The 18,707-nt window shown below is 38.1% G+C and overlaps 2 protein-coding genes across 2 annotated transcripts in view; one reads left to right on the forward strand and one right to left on the reverse strand.

Annotated features, from left to right (window-relative positions):
- The window catches only part of LOC106526897 (uncharacterized), a gene marked incomplete at its 5' end in the record, with an annotated part of 2,219 nt that extends 1,893 nt beyond the window's left edge, over positions 1 to 326 (forward strand). Inside the window, 1 exon segment of the mRNA XM_014021618.1 lies at positions 121 to 326.
- A 663-nt stretch (positions 327 to 989) lies between these two features.
- The window catches only part of sh3bp5b (SH3-domain binding protein 5b (BTK-associated)), a 40,433-nt gene continuing 22,715 nt past the window's right edge, over positions 990 to 18,707 (reverse strand). The window contains exons 4-9 of the mRNA XM_014021617.1: positions 11,369 to 11,533; positions 11,074 to 11,204; positions 8,479 to 8,521; positions 6,988 to 7,198; positions 4,492 to 4,854; positions 990 to 1,740 (exon numbers count right to left, since the gene is read on the reverse strand). Coding sequence (XP_013877071.1) covers positions 1,526 to 1,740; positions 4,492 to 4,854; positions 6,988 to 7,198; positions 8,479 to 8,521; positions 11,074 to 11,204; positions 11,369 to 11,533 — 1,128 coding nt within the window. The 3' untranslated portion in view covers positions 990 to 1,525. The remainder of the gene's footprint in view (positions 1,741 to 4,491; positions 4,855 to 6,987; positions 7,199 to 8,478; positions 8,522 to 11,073; positions 11,205 to 11,368; positions 11,534 to 18,707) is intronic.

Below are 18,707 nucleotides of genomic sequence, written 5' to 3' on the forward strand. Positions count from 1 at the left end.
GCGCCTGCCCTCTTTTCTCTTTTGCGCAGGTGTTCTGGATTAAGAGGGCCTGATATAAGCGACCCACAGGACGCACAGAAAAAGACGCACAGGACAGGACGCACAGGGCGCGACTCGCAGAGGGAGAGAGCGACCGGCTGTACATTCAGAAGGGCGTCTGCAGTCGTGGGCGTGGACTGGTTTGGCGTCCTCCTCTTCCTCCTTCCTTCCACCATGCTCTGGGCGCGTGGCACGGACTGGCGTCGCGTGCAGCGGAGCACCATCTTTCATTTTTTTCTTTTACTCTTAGTTTAGTTTAAATAAATGCTTTTGTTTTGATATTTTAACACGCCTCGTCTCCCTATTTTGTTGCGGCTTGGAGCCGGCCGTAACAATCAGAACAAACGGCCTCCGGAGGCAGAGATAAAAATGTTTCCCTGGTGGAAAATATAGAACATAAACTCTAATTACATTTGTGCATTTCCACTCCCCCCCACCAGAAAAGTGTTTTATTTCTGTGACACAGGCCTTGCACAAAAGAGACTTTTAGGCTTAGCAGAAAGGGCAATAAATTCCCACGAAAATATATTTGCTGTTTAAGTGAATTACTGATTTTGTTATAGTTTTAGAAGCCTGTTTCTAGGAAACAAACGCAAGCTACTGTTTTATGTTTGGATCTATTATATGATTTAAATCTATAAAGTGGCTAATGCAAAATTGATGTCACAAGTTGTGTGACAAAAAAAAACCCTGAACATTTAGGCAGCTTCAAGTTTGAAAAGTGCTTTAAAAGGTTCGTCTATAGATGCATGTAGTTTTTCGAAAAGTTGCAAAAATGGCTTCAATCAATCTGATTTACAGAAATTAGGCTAGAATTTAGCGTGGTAGTAGCTGGGATTCATCCACATCATTTACAAGGTTTGACCCAAAAGGGCTGCTTCTCTTTACTGAAATAGACTCAAATATCTCAACTTTAAATATTCAAATTATGAAATAACCGGCATGAAAAGTCAAAGTTTTATTACTCTTTATTTGTAGTTATTATCCAACTTTTTTTTTTTTTTACAATTGAATCCTAAACATGTGTCACAAACATCAGAAAATACAACATTAAATACAGAGCTACAAGGCAGAAGGCTAAAAGCATTTTTTTTCTCCACTGTGTGTCTTAAGTTCTGTTAACAGAACATGTCTGTATGGTTTATAGCAGTTCAACTGTAATAAAGTCTATTTCTATCAGTAACAGCAGGTTGATCCAAGTCAAAGGTTGAAAGTCGGCAGCATTTATGACTAAAACCCTTTTTTAGTGGAGAAAGAAAAACACATTTCCAACATAATAGTGCTTAACATCTCACTGGCGTATGAGTCCATGTGTGCCAAAGGTGCCGAAACGTACAGGAAGAGATTGATTTACACCATCACATTCAGAGTCTATGAGATGGGTTGGAGTAGTGGTAGGTACCTTTGTAAACAGCCTATAACTTTGAGTTTTTGGTTCAGAATGAGACTAAATGCAGATTTACAGTCCTCCCAGACCTCCCCAGACTTATTTGACAAGGAGGACATTCTGCTCCAGCTTCTGGGGACAGCTGTCCTTGTTTTTGATGCCATTGGCCCGCGGGCGTCGCAGGTTGAGAAAGCTAAAGCGCGTCTCCAATGTAAAGGTTTTCTTGATGTTGGAAGTTGAGATGCTGCTGCTGCTGTTGTTGTTTCCAGGCGGTGTGTTGTCCAGATCCCCCTCTGCGCCTTCAGCTCGATCGCCTGCAGAGAAGAAGCCGGTCAGTCTAAAACCCATGGGTCAAACACAAGGCCCGCAGGCCAAATTCAGCCCACGGGTGACTTCTTTCTGGCCCGCCAAAAGTCTGATTTTTTTAAAAAATTTTTGCTACATATAAAAAATAGTTTTTATATCAATAGTAACTTTAAATAATTTAAAAAGGTGAAGGATGAGAGCTTGGCTTTCAATAACCATGGCTCCCTGAGTAACTTAGTTAAAAAGACCTGTATTTACTATCGAGTAAAACTCTTTACTTTTAATAATGTTTCTGTATTTATTTCACATTTAGTCAGCTGTACACGTAATACTTTTCAGTTTTTGAAGCGGACGTGTTAAAACGCTGTTTCTATGCAGGAAATACCACGTAGAGCTCAGTTATTGTTTGCTAGCGGTGGAACGTGACGTTTTCTGTTTAGCCAAAGTTAAACATGAAGCAAAGTTAATTACAACTTGCCCTTTGAGGGCCACCATTATGTTCGTGGCCTTTAGGGAAAATTAATTTGACGCCCCTGGTCTAAGGTTTTAACTATTCTTTATTTAAGGGAGCAAACAGCAAGAATCTAGCCATTTTCTTTAATGTATATATTTACCCACCTTAAAACTAAACATAGCTAGTAAATCTTTGTTTATTAAACTCAATAAAAGGCCCAGCTTTCCTTGAAGGAGTGCAAACCACCTGCAGTTTTTCAGGATTCAATAATTAAATCAGTTGTACTCAGAGTTGTAAAGTACAAATACTTTGTTACTGTACTTAAGTAGAAAGTTTGATTATCTGTACTTTACTTGAGTAATTATTTTTCAGCGTACTTTTTACTTTTACTCATTACATTTTCACACAATTATCTGTACTTTCTACTCCTTACATTTTTTAAAAAAGGTAAGAAGTAGAAAGTCGTTACTCCTATTTTATTCTGAGTTATTACTTTAAAAAAATACTATCCTGATAAATTGTGTCTCCTGGATAGAGTGAATTTAATTGTGGTTGGATGAGAAGTATAAATACTGTATATACCATTCTGACACCATATTAGCTTGTACACAACCCATCACAGCTGCACGCCATTAGAAAAAGTTTTTTTTGGAGAAGTCACCTCCCAATAAACGTCATTTTGGAAAATCTAACTGCTCACTTTTACTCAGTACTTTTACTTTTAATACTTACTGTACATAATCTTGTCAATTAATGTTTAAAACACTGTGTGAATGTATTTTTCCTCACCCAGGAGACATTTCAATATGACAAATCAACTCACTTTTTTAAACAAACCCCTTGATATTATCACTACCTACAAATATTTTGGAATTACTTTTGATTCTCATTTGACTTATCGTGATCATGTACAAGTCTTAACCACTAAGTTGAAACKYAAATTATAAGTTTATTCAAAAATTAGATCCAATCTGACATCTTCTGTTTCAAATATCTATCTTCATGCCATTATACTCTCAACCATGTTGTACTGTTTACCTGTTTGGTCTCTTACAACAAATGAAATCTTAGAACCCATAGTTAGGCTCTACAACAGGGCCTACAAAATTCATAAAAAACTTCCTGGTTGGACTCATCACTGTATAGTTCTTTCATTGTCTGATGCCTTGACTTTTCAGAATTATGTTTTGTATAGTGGTATTAATTTATATTTTCAGATCTTCCAAGGTGCCAATTATGGAACTCTCTGTGCATTGCTGCCCAAATCAAATTCTGGAAGTGGTCATTCAACTAGATCTGTTACAAAAGGACAACTGATATTACCAACTTTTAAAAACTGTTACAGCCAGAGGTCTTTCTTCTATGTTTATACTAAAGCATGGAATGACATTCCTCAAAACATAAAGTCCATTTCAAAACTACAGCCCTTTAAGAAGAATCTTGTCTGCCATCTGCTGGACACTTTTTGTTGTGCTCATATTTAGATGTCCTATTTTGCAAATGCTGCCTTTTTGAAATTTGGTATGCTTGTTTGTCTTTGAGTCTATGGTGTATAATGATGTGATTGTGATGCTGTAATTCTGAGTGTTTTATGTGCTGCAGAACAGCAACCTGCTGTAAAACAGCAAGTATGCTGAGTCAGGCTTGATTTTTAATAATAATTTCCTGTTAAATAAATAAATCAAATCAAATCAAGAAGATTTAGTGTCAGAAATTTACTTTTGATACTTATGTACAAAAAATATCAGAAATTTGACTTTTACTCAATATTCTTAGAGAAGACTAACTTTTACCAGAATATTTTTATGATAAGATACTTGTACTTTTACTCAAGTATCACTTTTAGGTACTTTATACAACACTGGTTGTACTGATTGTATCGAAATTCTTCCTATAAATTTCATTCAAACTTGTTCAATGGTTCATGATATTTAGGGCTTTTTTTTCTTTTGGGATGAGACACAAACTGTCCTGACAGTGAAGGTGGGACAGCAGCAGCACAGCTCAAAGATCTTCATTAAAACTGACTGAAGCATTGTGAACAATTTCCTCTCTGAAAACAGATCACTGATGAGTTTTTGTCTCGGCACACGAGTGGCCTAGCTTGTTGTCACTTTGATGAATATTGCGTTTTCGAGGAGCAGGTGGGAGCCACGCAGGCAGTGTGAGATCGAGCACCTAACCCAAAATAGACCCTGAAATTTCATCCATCTCACTTTAGTCTTGTTTTTCCTGCTCCCGTGTGTAAAAACAGTTAGGGAGAGCTTTTTCCCTTTTGTAAGCCTAAGCTGTATCCATCGCTCACCTCGCTCCAGGTCGTATTCGGGCGACGACGCCCCACTGCACTCGCTGCGAGGTCCGAGCACCGGCGAGATGAGGCCGAAGTCCGACAGGGACACGGTGCTGGGGAGGTCCAGGCTGCAGGGCCTGGACAGGAGAGTCGGGGAGGACGTGGAGGAGGAGGAGGAGGGTGTGGGTGACGGAGAGGCAGAAGAAGACATGCCGGAGGAGGAGGAGGAAGAGGAGCTGGCGAAGGGGCATGGCGACAGCATCTCCTGAGGGCTGCTGGGAGTTGAACCAAGACTGCTGGTGGAGCGAGTCTCAGAGTCCTCCTCAGACATGATGCTTCCACCAACGCACAGGTCGTCCTCAAAGCACTCTGAGGCCACTGCAGGGCGGGACGATGAAGAAAGTCAAACAGGAGAGAGACGATTAGAAAATATGATGAATTAGGATAAGAATAACAAACTAGAGCAGGGGTCTGCAACCTGCGGCCCTGGGGCCACATGCGGCTCTTTGGTCCCACTGCAGTGGCTCTTTGAAAATGTGACCAAGCATAACAGAATACATATATATATATTGTTTTTTATACTCACAACAGAAATCATTTGTATGCAAATATGTGATTAATACTAATACAAAAAGTAAAACATGTTAGCTCATGCTAGCCTGTTGTTTACTTAAATAATCCAACTTTTTTCTATGATCTTTCTCTCAAATCCATCAGAATTACCTTTAAAGAATTTGGACTACATAATAATAAGAATTAGAAAAAAATATGCCTTAATAGTTCAGTTGTACTAGTTTTTATGAAATTCAGTAAAAACTTTAAACAGTATTTTTCTTGTTTACATGAATATGATCTTTTCATTTTCATGAATATGATCTTTTCATTTTTCCTGATGTGCTAAATAATAATACATAACATTCACAATAGATTTTTTTAGTTTTATAATGTCACCTCTACTGGCCATATAAGTTCATGAAAAGGCCTCAAAAAGGCCCACGACCCACTAGTTGATAATCGTAGTTGTAGCTTGTTTTGCGGCTCTGAACACATTTTATTAGTGAGCCAAGTAGCAGAAATGGCTCTTTTGATCATAAAGGTTGCAGACCCCTGAACTAGAAAGATATATAGATAGAATTGAAAGTACTCTAAACAGCCTCATCACACTGTGAGACCTTATTCTCACCACATACAGTAAATCAAAGCATGTGAATGCACAGTCAGCGTGGGAGGTTATTTTGAGTCTCATGTCCTGCTTAGCTTAGCGTCTGAACTGGACTGCTGTTACCATGGTATCAACATTGGGATGCAAGAAGCAGATACTCATTTTGTTGACTTTTATTTTTCTAGTTTTGAGGTATTTCTAATGCTGTAAAATAAAAATTTGACATTTCTGATTCTGAAGTTAAAAATGTGAACTAAACATAAATAGCTAGCTTTTTTGTGTGGATTTTCTTTTTAAAATCTCCAGTTTTCAAGCTTATAAATTTTGTTTTAGCAGTGAAATACCAGTACAAAAATTTTAATTTTTTGATTTTTGAGTTTACCTATAATGCTTTACTCTGAATGACGTCTGCCAATTCTGTTGAAACTGTTAAAATATTCAACATTAAGCTAACTTGCTCTCACAAATCATTAAGAAATGTAATGAAATAATAGTGTTACATTTCACATGAATTAACAAGTCTGTGTACTGTGTATATATGTACTTTCACATGTGTTATTAACCATGAATAAACAAGTACTACAATGGTTTTGGAAGTAATTAGCCTTCATGAGTAAAGCATTAATAAATGTCTTAATGCATAGTTTATTAAGTATGAATCATTCTTAACGATGTTTTCAAACTAACCTTTTATTTATTTATATAATGATTAAGTAAGGCTAATTAAGGTGTCGTTATTAAGTGCTACCAAATGTTTAAATGAAAGTCATGACTGTAGAATAAAAGGTTTTAATGGCTGCTTTTATGTCCAGAAAACATGAAATGCATTCTTCGTGTTTATGACAGCTGTCTCTATCAGAGCTGTCTCGAACTCATTACATGTAAATAAATTAGCTTTTACCCATTTATGTCATCAGTTTTCCTGTTTTATTTCTGCAGTTATACTCTTATCAGACTTGGCAAGAATGAAAAACATTCAGCAGACATATCTAAACTGAATCACTGTGTTAAACATGTTTTTTTAAAGCCACTCTCCATTCTACAGGCTGTGACTTGAACAGAACAAGACGATTTGTCATCAAAAGTCTAAAAGTTTCAGTTTTTTGTGGCATGATATTCTATGTTCAAAGCTCAGAAGTGAAACTACAGCAGCTGTCTGACATTTAAAGAGTCACCAGGTGAGCTTTTGTTATTCCAGCAGCAAGAAGAAAGGTTTAATCTTTACTAATCAACCTTTTCTGGTACCGAGACATTTCTGAGGACCACTAAAGCAAAAGGCAGGAACCCCTCTTCAATATTTACAAAGAACAGACCACAGAATAATATGAGAAATGTCACATTGTGCTCACTGGAGATTTGGTCCGACTCCATCTTAAAGCCGGAGAGGTCGTCCCCGTCCCCCTCGGCACCGACTCCGGGTCTTCGAGGGCCCATGATGGAGATTCTGCGGCGTTCGTGGATTTCATCTGAGATCATCTCCAGGTTCTTCAGAGCCGTCTTGTACTCTCCTTTGGCCTGAGACAGCTTGGCCTGCCGCTCGTCCACGTTCTTCTTCAGGTTCTGCAGTGATGAGGAGGAAGACGTTAGAGGACAGCAGGGAGAAATGCTGAAGGACAAAAGTCCCTCTTAGATCTGGCAAGGAGAGGAGGGCTGAAAATAGCTCTGAATTCAGGATTTAATTGTCACATAAAATAAGATGTTGCTTTTGTGCTGAGGTATTTGAGCCATCACTTCGAAACGAGGATTAAGTCTAAAAGTTTTATGTGGAGAAATAGGCAGATATAGTGTTTTGATTAAAACGCTTGCAAAAATAACATTTTGTCAAAATAACAAATGTGTTATAAGTGTGTTTAAGACTGGCCTGAAGACACATCTTTTCAAATTAGCGTACCACTGTTAATTCCTATTTTCAATACGTCTGTTTTTGTTGTCCACACTTCTGTTTCTCCCCCCACAACCCCATTGTTCACTTTGTCTACATTTTTGTATTTTATTATATGACTGTTCTGTACTCCGTATTTCTGTTTCTCCCACACTACCTTATGTATATATATGTATCTACATTTTTTTTCTTTTTCTATTGTACAGTGTCCTTGGGTGTCCTGAAAGGCGCTTTATAAATAAAATGCATTAGTATAAAAAATGTATTATTTCAATGAACTGTACGAAATATCCTAAAAAAATTTGTTTGAAGCACCTTTTTGAGCAGTAGCAAACAAAAACACGATTTTGAGGAAAAACACCTTAAAATGTTGAGATTTTCCCTGTAAGCTATCAAAGCTTTTGTTTCTTTCCAGCTGGGAAATCTCAATATTCAAATACTATTTGAGGTTTCTTTTTTCAAATGACATAAAAAATCCTCATTAAAATTACATAAAATTAGGATTTAGACCAAATATTTATGTATTTCTGTAACAAACAGGACAAATTAAATAATATCTCTGGATCTACTAATGATATCAGGGTGATCTAAGTATCAAAATGTAGCTTTTAAAGCAGGAATCTGAAAACATGATTAGGTCATTTTGAACAAATTTGACTTAATCCTCGTTTCGATGTGATGGGTCACGTATTTGAAAATTCAACACCAAGCAGATTTTTTTTAAAGAGGAGTTCCTTCAGCTTGATAAGAAATTTGCCCTAATTAGACACATTTTAAAAAGCTGCAACTCATGCATTTGTCAAAGAAAAGCTGCCTCAAGTTAAGATAAAACATTTTTTTATCTAAAGAATTTGCACACAGACAAAAAAAACATATCACCATTTGTGGTCAAGGTCATAACATTCCAATTTCTTTAGAAACATTAAAGACAAATGTTTGGTTTAAAGTCACTCCGTACCTCCAGCTGCAGGTAGTACTTTGCCTTCATCTCAAAGTAGGGCCTGTTTATGGAGGAGGAGAGGAGGTCAGGATTAGATTAAAGAGGGTAGAAAACATCGTCCTAGAAAAGAGCAGTACCCACATCACCATAGCAACCTGGCAGAGGAGAGGAGATAAAGGCATTATGATGTTGGATGAGAGCGCCATGCAAAACCAATCAACACCCCGCTGAGGCAACACGCAGCAATGCTGTAGCTTTCTAACACTCTGGCAGCTTCAAATCCAACTGTTGTTCAGGTTCGACTCGGTCAAGATCAATCCAAACTTAAGAAATGAACTTCCTAAATGGACTTGAGAGGTAAAACAGACCTTTAATATTCAGTGTTCGCACTGTTGAGCTGAAATGTGGGTCAGAAAATTCTGAGTAAATATCCAGAACGAACAGATTTTTGGATATGAAAGCACAAGCAGATTTCTTAAATGGATCCATGATTAGCTGTAACATTGGACTTTATTTGACAAACATTTATTTTAACTGTAAAATAAAGACAGTAAAAGTAGGATGTTTAGTTTTATAAATTTTTAAAAATATATTACAAAGACAGAGCCATTTTATTTACACGCAAAGCATTCTGGGTAAATGGCATCAACTAGGTCATTGGTGCGAGGCTGCTAGCGAGATAAATTCACCCTGAAGGTTAAGCTTGGACCTTGATGATCGACTCTTTTAAATGAAACCAGAGAGCGTTGACAGAGAGGAGAAGGTAGAAATGACTCAGCCTGTAACTGAAAATATGGATGGGCCTGTTAGCCTTTGCGCTAGCGCCGACGCCATATTGCCTTATATGTATTAGCTCAGCGCTAGCACGACAAACAAGCTAAACTGAGGTCCTCCATCCATATTTTCAGTTGCAGGCTGAGTCATTTCAACGTTCCCCTCTCTGTCATGTGGATGGAGGACCTCTGTGACGAGAGGAGAATGTGTAGCGCTAAGCTAATACATATATTTGGTGATAGTGTCGGTGCTAACGCTAACAGGCTAAGCTGAGGTTCTTCTTCCATGAAGCAGCTCTGTTGTCCTCCATCTATATTTTCAGTTACAAGCTGAGTCATTTCTACRTTCTCCTCTCTGTCAACGCTCTCTGGTTTCATTTAAAAGAGTCGATCATCAGATATTGTCCAAGATTAACCTTCAGGGTGGATATAGCTCGCTAGCAGCCTCGCACTGAGGACCTATCCACAACATCATTTACCCAGAATGCTTTGCGTGTAAATAAAATGGCCCCGTCCATGTAATATATTTTTAAACTTTTTGTTTAAAAATGATTAAAAAAACTGAACATCCTACAGTATTTTTACAGTCTTTATTTTACAGTTAAAATATATGTTTATTAAATAAAGTCTAATGTTACAACTAATCATGGATCCCTTTAAAGTCCTCCTGCAGGCCTATGGAAATGTACAGTTGAGTTATGAGTTTTGTTGTTTATGTATGCACCTAAACATTTAAGATTATGCTTTTTAGGATGTCAGGTTAAATAACTGGAGATTATGTGTGGAGTTGATACAAAACATTGCAAAATTCCACATCCAAGTGGCGGTAAGAAATCTGTGCAACTTGGCCAGGCATGTCCTGCATGTCTTAAAATCAGATCAGAGACTACAGGAGGCTGACAAAGCCCCCGCCTCACTCAGTGATGGAACACACACAGAGGACAAGGAGGAGGGTTCTGAGTAAATTTAAAAAATAAATAAATAAATAAAAAACAGAATATTAGGTTCAGCCTTGTACTTTTTTTTGCTTCAAGCACCTTTATTATTCATCGCTGCAGATCACAAGTTGAAAAAGGTGATGCAGCAGCTCCACAGCTTGTGACTTTGCCACATTTAGCCACATTTCTTCTTTAAACACCTGTTAATTTAAGCCAACAGGTTAGATGTGGTTTGGACTCACATGTTTCACTGCTTTCAAAACTAAATGGGTTTTAGCTGAAAAGAGAAGTGCAACATCCACAAATTATTAAAACCTGAAACACCTGGTTCTGTTTTTATCTGCTCCACATCAACTGTAATAAAACTACTTTACAGTGTTTAATTAATGAGTGACAGACAGATGGGCAGAGTCTATTTGCAGGGAGATGACTGGAAGCTGAGGTTTTATGTTTAATCATTAAATGTCTGATTAATGTTGCATTGATGAAGCTGTTAAAAAGGAAGCAATGCGTGGCTCCTTTTTGGTTTGCAGCAGAACATTTGGTTAAAATGACCACAAGCAGTCACTCGTGCACAGACAGTCTGTTTTAGAGGCTGAGCAGCTCTGCCCCCCCTCACTGCGTCCACATGCTGGACCAGACAAGGACGAGCGGTGCAGCCAAGCTGAAAGCCAACGCTATATGATTCAGGCATTGAGCACACATCTCAGCGTTGATCTTGTCCTTCATTTAGGATTTGCATATTTTACACATCACATTATAGGCACTATTGTGTCAATTGTACATTTTTGCCAAATAATTGACATTATAAAAGATTAATTTTCCAACTTGATTTTAAAAGAGCTACATCACAGCTGATGTACAGTAGAATTCCATGCTGAGCTGCAGACTGAGGGTCTTACTTGGATTTGCTGATGGTTCGTTTCAGCTTCTTCTCCAGCTGCTTCATGCGGCCGGTAGCTGCTGTGTATTTCGCCGCCGTCTCCTTGTGTAAAAGCTCACTTCTCGTCTTGGTGTGCTCCGCCTCCATCACCTGTAACGACCAATCACAGCTTTCTGTGAGCTACATTTTTTTTAAAATCGTAGAAACTCTTATGATTCTTTCACAAACCCTTCTCAGGACCACTGAGGTAAAGCGGAGATGAAACCAACTAAATGTTCTTTTTACTCAGATGTCTCTAAATGTTCCCTCCTCACCCGCTGAGTGGCGTGGTTCAGCATCTCCTGCCAGGCGGAGTCGAACTGACGGTTGTCCTCCTCCAGGAGCCTCTGCTCGGCCAGGGAGATGGTTTCCTTTGCGGCCCGCAGAACCTCGGTGGCTCTGTGGAAATCCTGAGTGGCCTTCTGGGCCTCCAGCTGGGCCTAGTGGACAGACAAAGACAATGTTTACGTAGAATTTTTATATTATAAAAAAATAATGTGAACTCGTGTTTTAAATTTTAAAAAATGCAAGATTTGCAAAGTCACTAAGTCATTAAAATATATGTTTACCATCATGAGGAACATGTTGAAACCTGAATTACACTAAAACATATTCAGTTCAATTAAGTTCACTGAACTGATCAACTTTGTCCCGGTTACCTCCATAAGGGCTTTAATTCTCAATTTAAAGTCTTCACAGTATGTTGTATTTGTTTAATATAAACATGCCTAAAATTAAGACAAAAGCAGATTTTTGATGTAAAAACAAGCTTGAACTTCTGACAATAAATGCTAATTTTCTCTCCTTAAAACTAATTCTCTTTGAACTTTAAAACTTCAGTAAAAATACACAAAAGGAATGCAGAAAATACCCACATTTCTACAAGTACTGTAAATACCTACTCTTCCACTGTCTTGAAGAACAGCTGCCTTACTGTGTCAGTAAATATAAATTAGAATAAGCTACTTAAGACAGGTTAAAAAAATTAAAGTTTTTTTTTATTTTTTCATAAGTTTGTACTAAATCTGATGTTCTGTATTTAATCAAAAGTATCTAAATTATACTGTAATTTAAAAAAATGGATGAAAATCATTACAGAGCTCATTGGACCAAACTGGGATTTTACCAAATTACATTTTGAGGTAAAGAAATAAAATAAATTGTGATTCTTTTAGTTCTTCATCTTTAGTTTACACATTTTTAGAATTAATATATTTCAGCTACTGACATTTTATAAACAAGATTTAAACTTAAATACTTTCAGTTTATAATTTAGCCTCCACTGCTTTTAAGAGAAAAGGAGGCAGTGTTCAACTTCATTCCAAGCAGTGCATTTACTCGAAATCAAGTCTTTATGTCAGTAATATAATTTGCATTTCAGGGTAAAAGTTCTGATAAAAACTCAACACTTTGTGCTGCTTTTTGAGCAAGGAGATCCAAACTGATCTAAACAGTGGTGAATAAATCTTAGACTGAGTTAATCACACTGCTGATAGCACTGAATTTATCCCAGGACAATGACAAATGAATGATATAAACGGACAGTTTGTAATAAAACAAGCTGAGGAGAGTGTGCAGAGTATGCAAATTAAAGTACAGTACATGTTGTAAATGGGAGAAATCATCAGTGCTGTGCTGCAGAGATTCCCAGTGTGCATCTCTCAGAAAAAGAAATCTGAAGTGCACAATTTAGAGGGATTTTTCAATTTTTCCTAAGTTCTATAAGGGAGCAGCTCAACTCTGAAGCAAATAACTGGTAATAGCTGTGACAGCCCCTCAGGCTGTGCGAGAAAACACGCACGTATAAAGAGTTTGTCCAATAATAAGTCAGGAGTTTATTCTATTGACCCAGTTTGTGGGATCTGGAAAACTGGAAAAAAAAAAACTTTCAAAGTTTGTTCTCTTAATAAAGAATACTTTTACAAATCTATGATCCAGATACAAACATTTAAGTTATTTAAACCTAAAGTAGGTCAGATTTAATGCCAATTCAGAACCAATATTTTGATTTGTGTTAAATTATCAGTAGACCTGTCCGTGGTGCAGCCACCGCTCCAATATCATGTAAAATCAACTTTTTTGAGTTTTATACCATGTTATAATGTTATACTCTCATAAAAAACATGTCCAAAGCCTTGCTCTGACTCATTCATGCATGTTTAAGAAATCCTGCAGTGTTTTTAGGAAGCCGTGCTGAGGAGCAAAACGACAGGTGGGGACCAGAAGCGCCTTTGGGGACCAGAAACGCCCCAGGGACGTGTCTTTAAGCCGAACATCCTCATCACGTAGCACACCTCCCCATCCTCCCACCCCACACACCCCGCCCATGACTCCTGCAGGCTCCCGGCAGTAACAGAGCAAAGTGAAAGTGAAACTTAACTGTCCGCTGCTCTTACTACTGCTCACTCGGTGAAGCTCTTTTCAGATTCAAAATACCTTTGAGGAAATGTATTTTCAGATGCCAAGTAAACTGCATCATAGCGCACGCACGAACCCCCCTGCACTGAACGGGTCGGGACAGAAGCAGAAGGAGGTTTTTAAAGAGACAGAGGCCAATTTCAAGGCGTTTAGAGGAGGAAGGGATGAGAAGATACGTTTATTTTCTATTTAGACACATTTTAATAACAACTAAAGGTGACATAGATACTTTATTATGATATAGTATTAAAATGTATGCCTGAGAAACACATAATATTGCCCATAGTTCTATTTTTATCACACTCACGTTGTCACATGAAAACACCCACAGTCTTTTAGTCAAACTCTGCAGTTGCTCGGACATCGCATGCTCACTGTAATTTCGTTATCTATGGGCACCATCATGCCAGCACAGCAAGATCCAAACAATCTCTCTCTTGTTGCAGGCATGGAGTTTGTTTTGTTTTTTTTATTCCATCCTGCCTGAACATAACAGAAAGCAACAAATTACCTGCATCAATCCTTATTAAATGACCGTCTCCAGTGTCTGGCCTTGTTTCATCAGCTCTTCCAGCAGTAATTATTTAGACAGAGATTCATTTGGGCAGGAAATGACTATTGCTTTGGACAACAGACTTTGTGTGGCCGCTCCAGCTGTATTGTGTTCTGATGGAATAGACATATTTACTGCTCCTTGTGCATGTGAGTATTTTACACCATTAAAAAAAAAAAACAAGGCGATGACAAAGTAACTAAGTGAAGATTAGGTTAGATTAGCTGAAGATTGACAAATCTAACACTCAGTACCTTTAAAGCTGCTAAACACCAAGCCAATGTAAATAATAACTGTTGCTTATTTTATCATCTTGGATTTCTGATCCCTTTTCCCCCCCATTTGGAGCCAGTACAAACTCAATTTTAATGTTTGTGCTGTAATAATTAAAAGGTCAGAAACAGAATACTGAAGCTCTCTCTCTCATCTTTTAACAGATGGACAGCAGAACACAAACTAAAAAAAATGAGATCTACCCACTCCTCTGTGGTCACGTTGCCCACAAGAAACCCATCTTGCACGTGCCAACTCCCCCTCATCAAACCCACGTCCCGCTTACCTCATTCTGTCAGCGCGCACGCACGCACGCACACACACACACTTTGCTGCTTAATAAGAGGTGGAATAAAATCAAATGACCAACAAATAAAACACTTTTGAATAAAAATAAAATTGCTAAATCTCATGTCATCAACTCTTCAGAACAATAAAACCTTACCTCACTTATGTTTGATGGATTTCAGAAAGAATTTGGACTTTGGATTGCCAGATTTTCATGAACTATAAACAATTGAAACCTGTTTCTCTTATTTTTTTTTACCCCCATTCACTAACTTCCTCCTACTGTCCCACTTTTCTCTTCAGAGTCAACCCTTTCTTGCCACAGGCAAGAGTGAAACATCAACGCTGTCAGCATGTAGCAAATGCTCAATGACGACGTTCACAAAGTGGCTCCAGGAAGATGGGAAGAAAGTCGAAAACAAGGAAAATAGGAAAATTTGAAAAATATCAAAACTAAGGCACCATAGTTCACAGGCTCAGTTGAATGGATGTGTACTAAAAAAGGTAAATTATACAGCATTTACGATTTAATTATTTTGTTTTTAAACAGTATGAGAGTGATATGACCACAAGTATTTTTAAAGGGGCAATATCATGTAAAATCTACTTTGAGTTTTATATCATGTTATGTTATACTCTCATAAAAACATGTCCAAAGTCTTGCTTTGACTCATTCATGCATGTTTGAGAAATCCTGCAGCGTTTTTAGGAAGCCATGCTGAGGAGCAAAACGACAGGTGGGGACTAGAAACGCCTTTTGGGACCAAAAATGCCCCTGGGACGTGTCTTTAAGCCGAACTTCCTCATCACGGAGCACACCTCCCCACCCCACACATCCCGCCCATGACTCCTGCAGGCTCTCGACAGTAACAAAGCAAACAAGTGAAAGTGAAACTTAAACTGTCAGCTGCTCTCCACACTACTGCTCACTGAGTGAAGCCATTTTCAGATTAAAAATACCTTTGAGGAAATGTATTTTCAGATGCCAAGTAAAATGCATCATAGCGTGCGTGCGACCCCCCCCCTACACACTGAAATGGGCGGGACAGAAGCAGAAGGAGGTTCTTAAAGAGACAGAGGCCAATTTCAAGGCGTTCAGAAGAGGAAGTGATGAGAAGATAAGTTTATTTTCTATTTAAACATAAAAACAGCATTTTAATAACAGCTAAAGGTGACATAGATACTTTATTATGGTATAGTATTTAAATATATGCCTGAGAAACACATAATATTGCCCCTTTAAAAAGATAAATATGTAAGTAAATTAAATAAACAGAAACCTAAGCAATATCTGAATCCAGTACATATACACTCACCGGCCACTTTAGTAGGTACACCACGCTAGTAARGGGTTGGACCCCCTTTTGCCTTCAAAACTGCCTCAATTCTTCGTGGCATAGATTCAACAAGGTGCTGGAAGCATTCCTCAGAGATTTTGGTCCATATTGACATGATGGCATCACATAGTTGCCGCAGATTTGTCGGCTGCACATCCATGATGCGAATCTCCCGTTCCACCACATCCCAAAGATGCTCTATTGGATTGAGATCTGGTGACTGTGGAGGCCTTTTGAGTACAGTGAACTCATTGTCATYTTCAAGAAACCAGTCTGAGATGATTCCAGCTTTATGACATGGCGCATTATCCTGCTGAAAGTAGCCATCAGATGTTGGGTACATTGTGGTCATAAAGGGATGGACATGGTCAGCAACAATACTCAGGTAGGCTGTGGCGTTGCAACGATGCTCAATTGGTACCAAGGGGCCCAAAGAGTGCCAAGAAAAGATTCCCCACACCATGACACCACCACCACCAGCCTGAACCATTGATACAAGGCAGGATGGATCCATGCTTTCATGTTGTTGACGCCAAATTCTGACCCTATCATCCGAATATCACAGCAGAAATCGAGACTCATCAGACCAGGCAACGTTTTTCCAATCTTCTCTTGTCCAATTTCGATGAGCTTGTGCAAATTGTAGCCTCAGTTTCCTGTTCTTAGCTGAAAGGAGTGGCACCCGGTGTGGTCTTCTGCTGCTGAAGCCCATCTGCCTCAAAGTTCGACGTACTGTGCGTTCAGAGATGCTCTTCTGCCTACCTTGGTTGTAACGGGTGATTATTTGAGTCACTGTTGCCTTTCTATCAGCTCGAACCAGTCTGCCCATTCTCCTCTGACCTCTGGCATCAACAAGGCATTTCCGCCCACAGGACTGCTGCTCACTGGATGTTTTTTCTTTTTCGGACCATTCTCTGTAAACCCTAGAGATGGTTGTGCGTGAAAATCCCAGTAGATCAGCAGTTTCTGAAATACTCAGACCAGCCCTTCTGGCACCAACAACCATGCCACGTTCAAAGGCACTCAAATCACCTTTCTTCCCCATACTGATGCTCGGTTTGAACTGCAGGAGATTGTCTTGACCATGTCTACATSCCTAAATGCACTGAGTTGCCGCCATGTGATTGGCTGATTAGAAATTAAGTGTTAACGAGCAGTTGGACWGGTGTACCTAATAAAGTGGCCGGTGAGTGTATTAATATAGAATGAAGGTTCAACCCATAAGAAAAACAAAAACAAAAAAAGGATGAACATTTTAGAATAGTTTTGCTCTGGCCTCACAGCTCAGAATGAGCACCGGTGAGGGTGATTGTAACAGAGTAGATCTAACAGATTTATTGATCCAAAAATAACTCTACTCCTATAAATTTATTTAATTTTCACTCATTCCTTTTGTTTTTGTGCAAAACCTTTGACTTTATTTTTGCTTTTACCTTTATTTTGAAGCTTTGACTTTTCCTCCATTAAAATCTAGACTTTTCCATTTGTTTTTGTCTTTTTAAAATCACACAGTTTCATCTAATCTCTTCTCCTTTATTATTATAATTTATGTTTGTTTACCAGTCTACACCACTGTGTCACTTTCCTGTTAGCCAACCCTCCTCATTCACATCTCTTCTTCCGTTCGCTCACTACTAATTTGTCACTTTCAATATGCGTCGCATTCTTTCTGGCTTTAAGTTTTTCCTAAATGCCCACCTCTTTTTCCATCCTATAATTCCATGCTTAATTCCCTTGTTTCCTTGTTGTAGTTCAGCATCATCTCTCATTTGTTTCCTCATTTCATTTCAACTCTTAATCATTTTTTATCTTATTACAGCGTTACACACAACCATCTGTACTTTTGTTGAAAAAAATACTGATAGGTTTTCTGAGATGTCCTCATTAGGAAGCAACAGAACTGACCCATATAGCACATATCTGTTCAGAGTTTGATAGTGGGTCTGGAGGCCCTTTGTGAGATGGCCTCTCAGTTCTAATGACACTGCTGGGTTTATCTTCTGATAACATTTGCTCAAATAGACAATCCGACAATCTTATATTAGATTGTCTGAACCCTGGTATTTACTGCTTGGCATTCTTATTTGTAAATTGTCAGTAGTCAACAAGATTTCAGTCAGCCTCAAGTTTTTGCCATGGCACTTTCAATATTCATCTTTAATAGCAGCCTGCATGTTTGAATGTCTGGCAAAACCAAATATTTCATTCAGTATTTGAGCAAAACACTGATAAGCTACACTGCTGCACAAAAGGCAGAACCATTATTAGTAATTCAACTGCTTCATTTTGATTTAAGGCCAATAAAGTTTGAAATTTATAGTACAGCTTCACAGGCAGGTGGTTAAAACTAGGTATGTCCCGATACAACTTTTTCACTTCCGATACGATACCGATATTACAACTTTGAGAATTGTCCGATACCGATATTGACCCGTTACCATAACAGTACAAGTCACACACTTTTACCTATTTTGTAATGTAAAATCTTAGAAAAGTCTTGATCAAGTCAAACAGTGAAAAAGAGTAGGTATGAGAAAAACTGACCCATTTATTTTTAACCAATGGATAACATAGATTTTAAACTGAAGAACATTCTACAATTTAATAAAATGAATAAAATAAATTAGAAGACCCTGAAAAATAAAACATAATAAAAAACAAAATGTTCTTTTAAAGTATAAATTAACAATTCAAAATCACTTCGGTTATTGTTTTACTACCTGTCAGCCTGGTGCTGCTTTATGG

This window comes from Austrofundulus limnaeus, unplaced genomic scaffold (genome assembly GCF_001266775.1).
Source record: "Austrofundulus limnaeus strain Quisiro unplaced genomic scaffold, Austrofundulus_limnaeus-1.0 Scaffold299, whole genome shotgun sequence".
Lineage (NCBI taxonomy): Eukaryota > Metazoa > Chordata > Actinopteri > Cyprinodontiformes > Rivulidae > Austrofundulus > Austrofundulus limnaeus.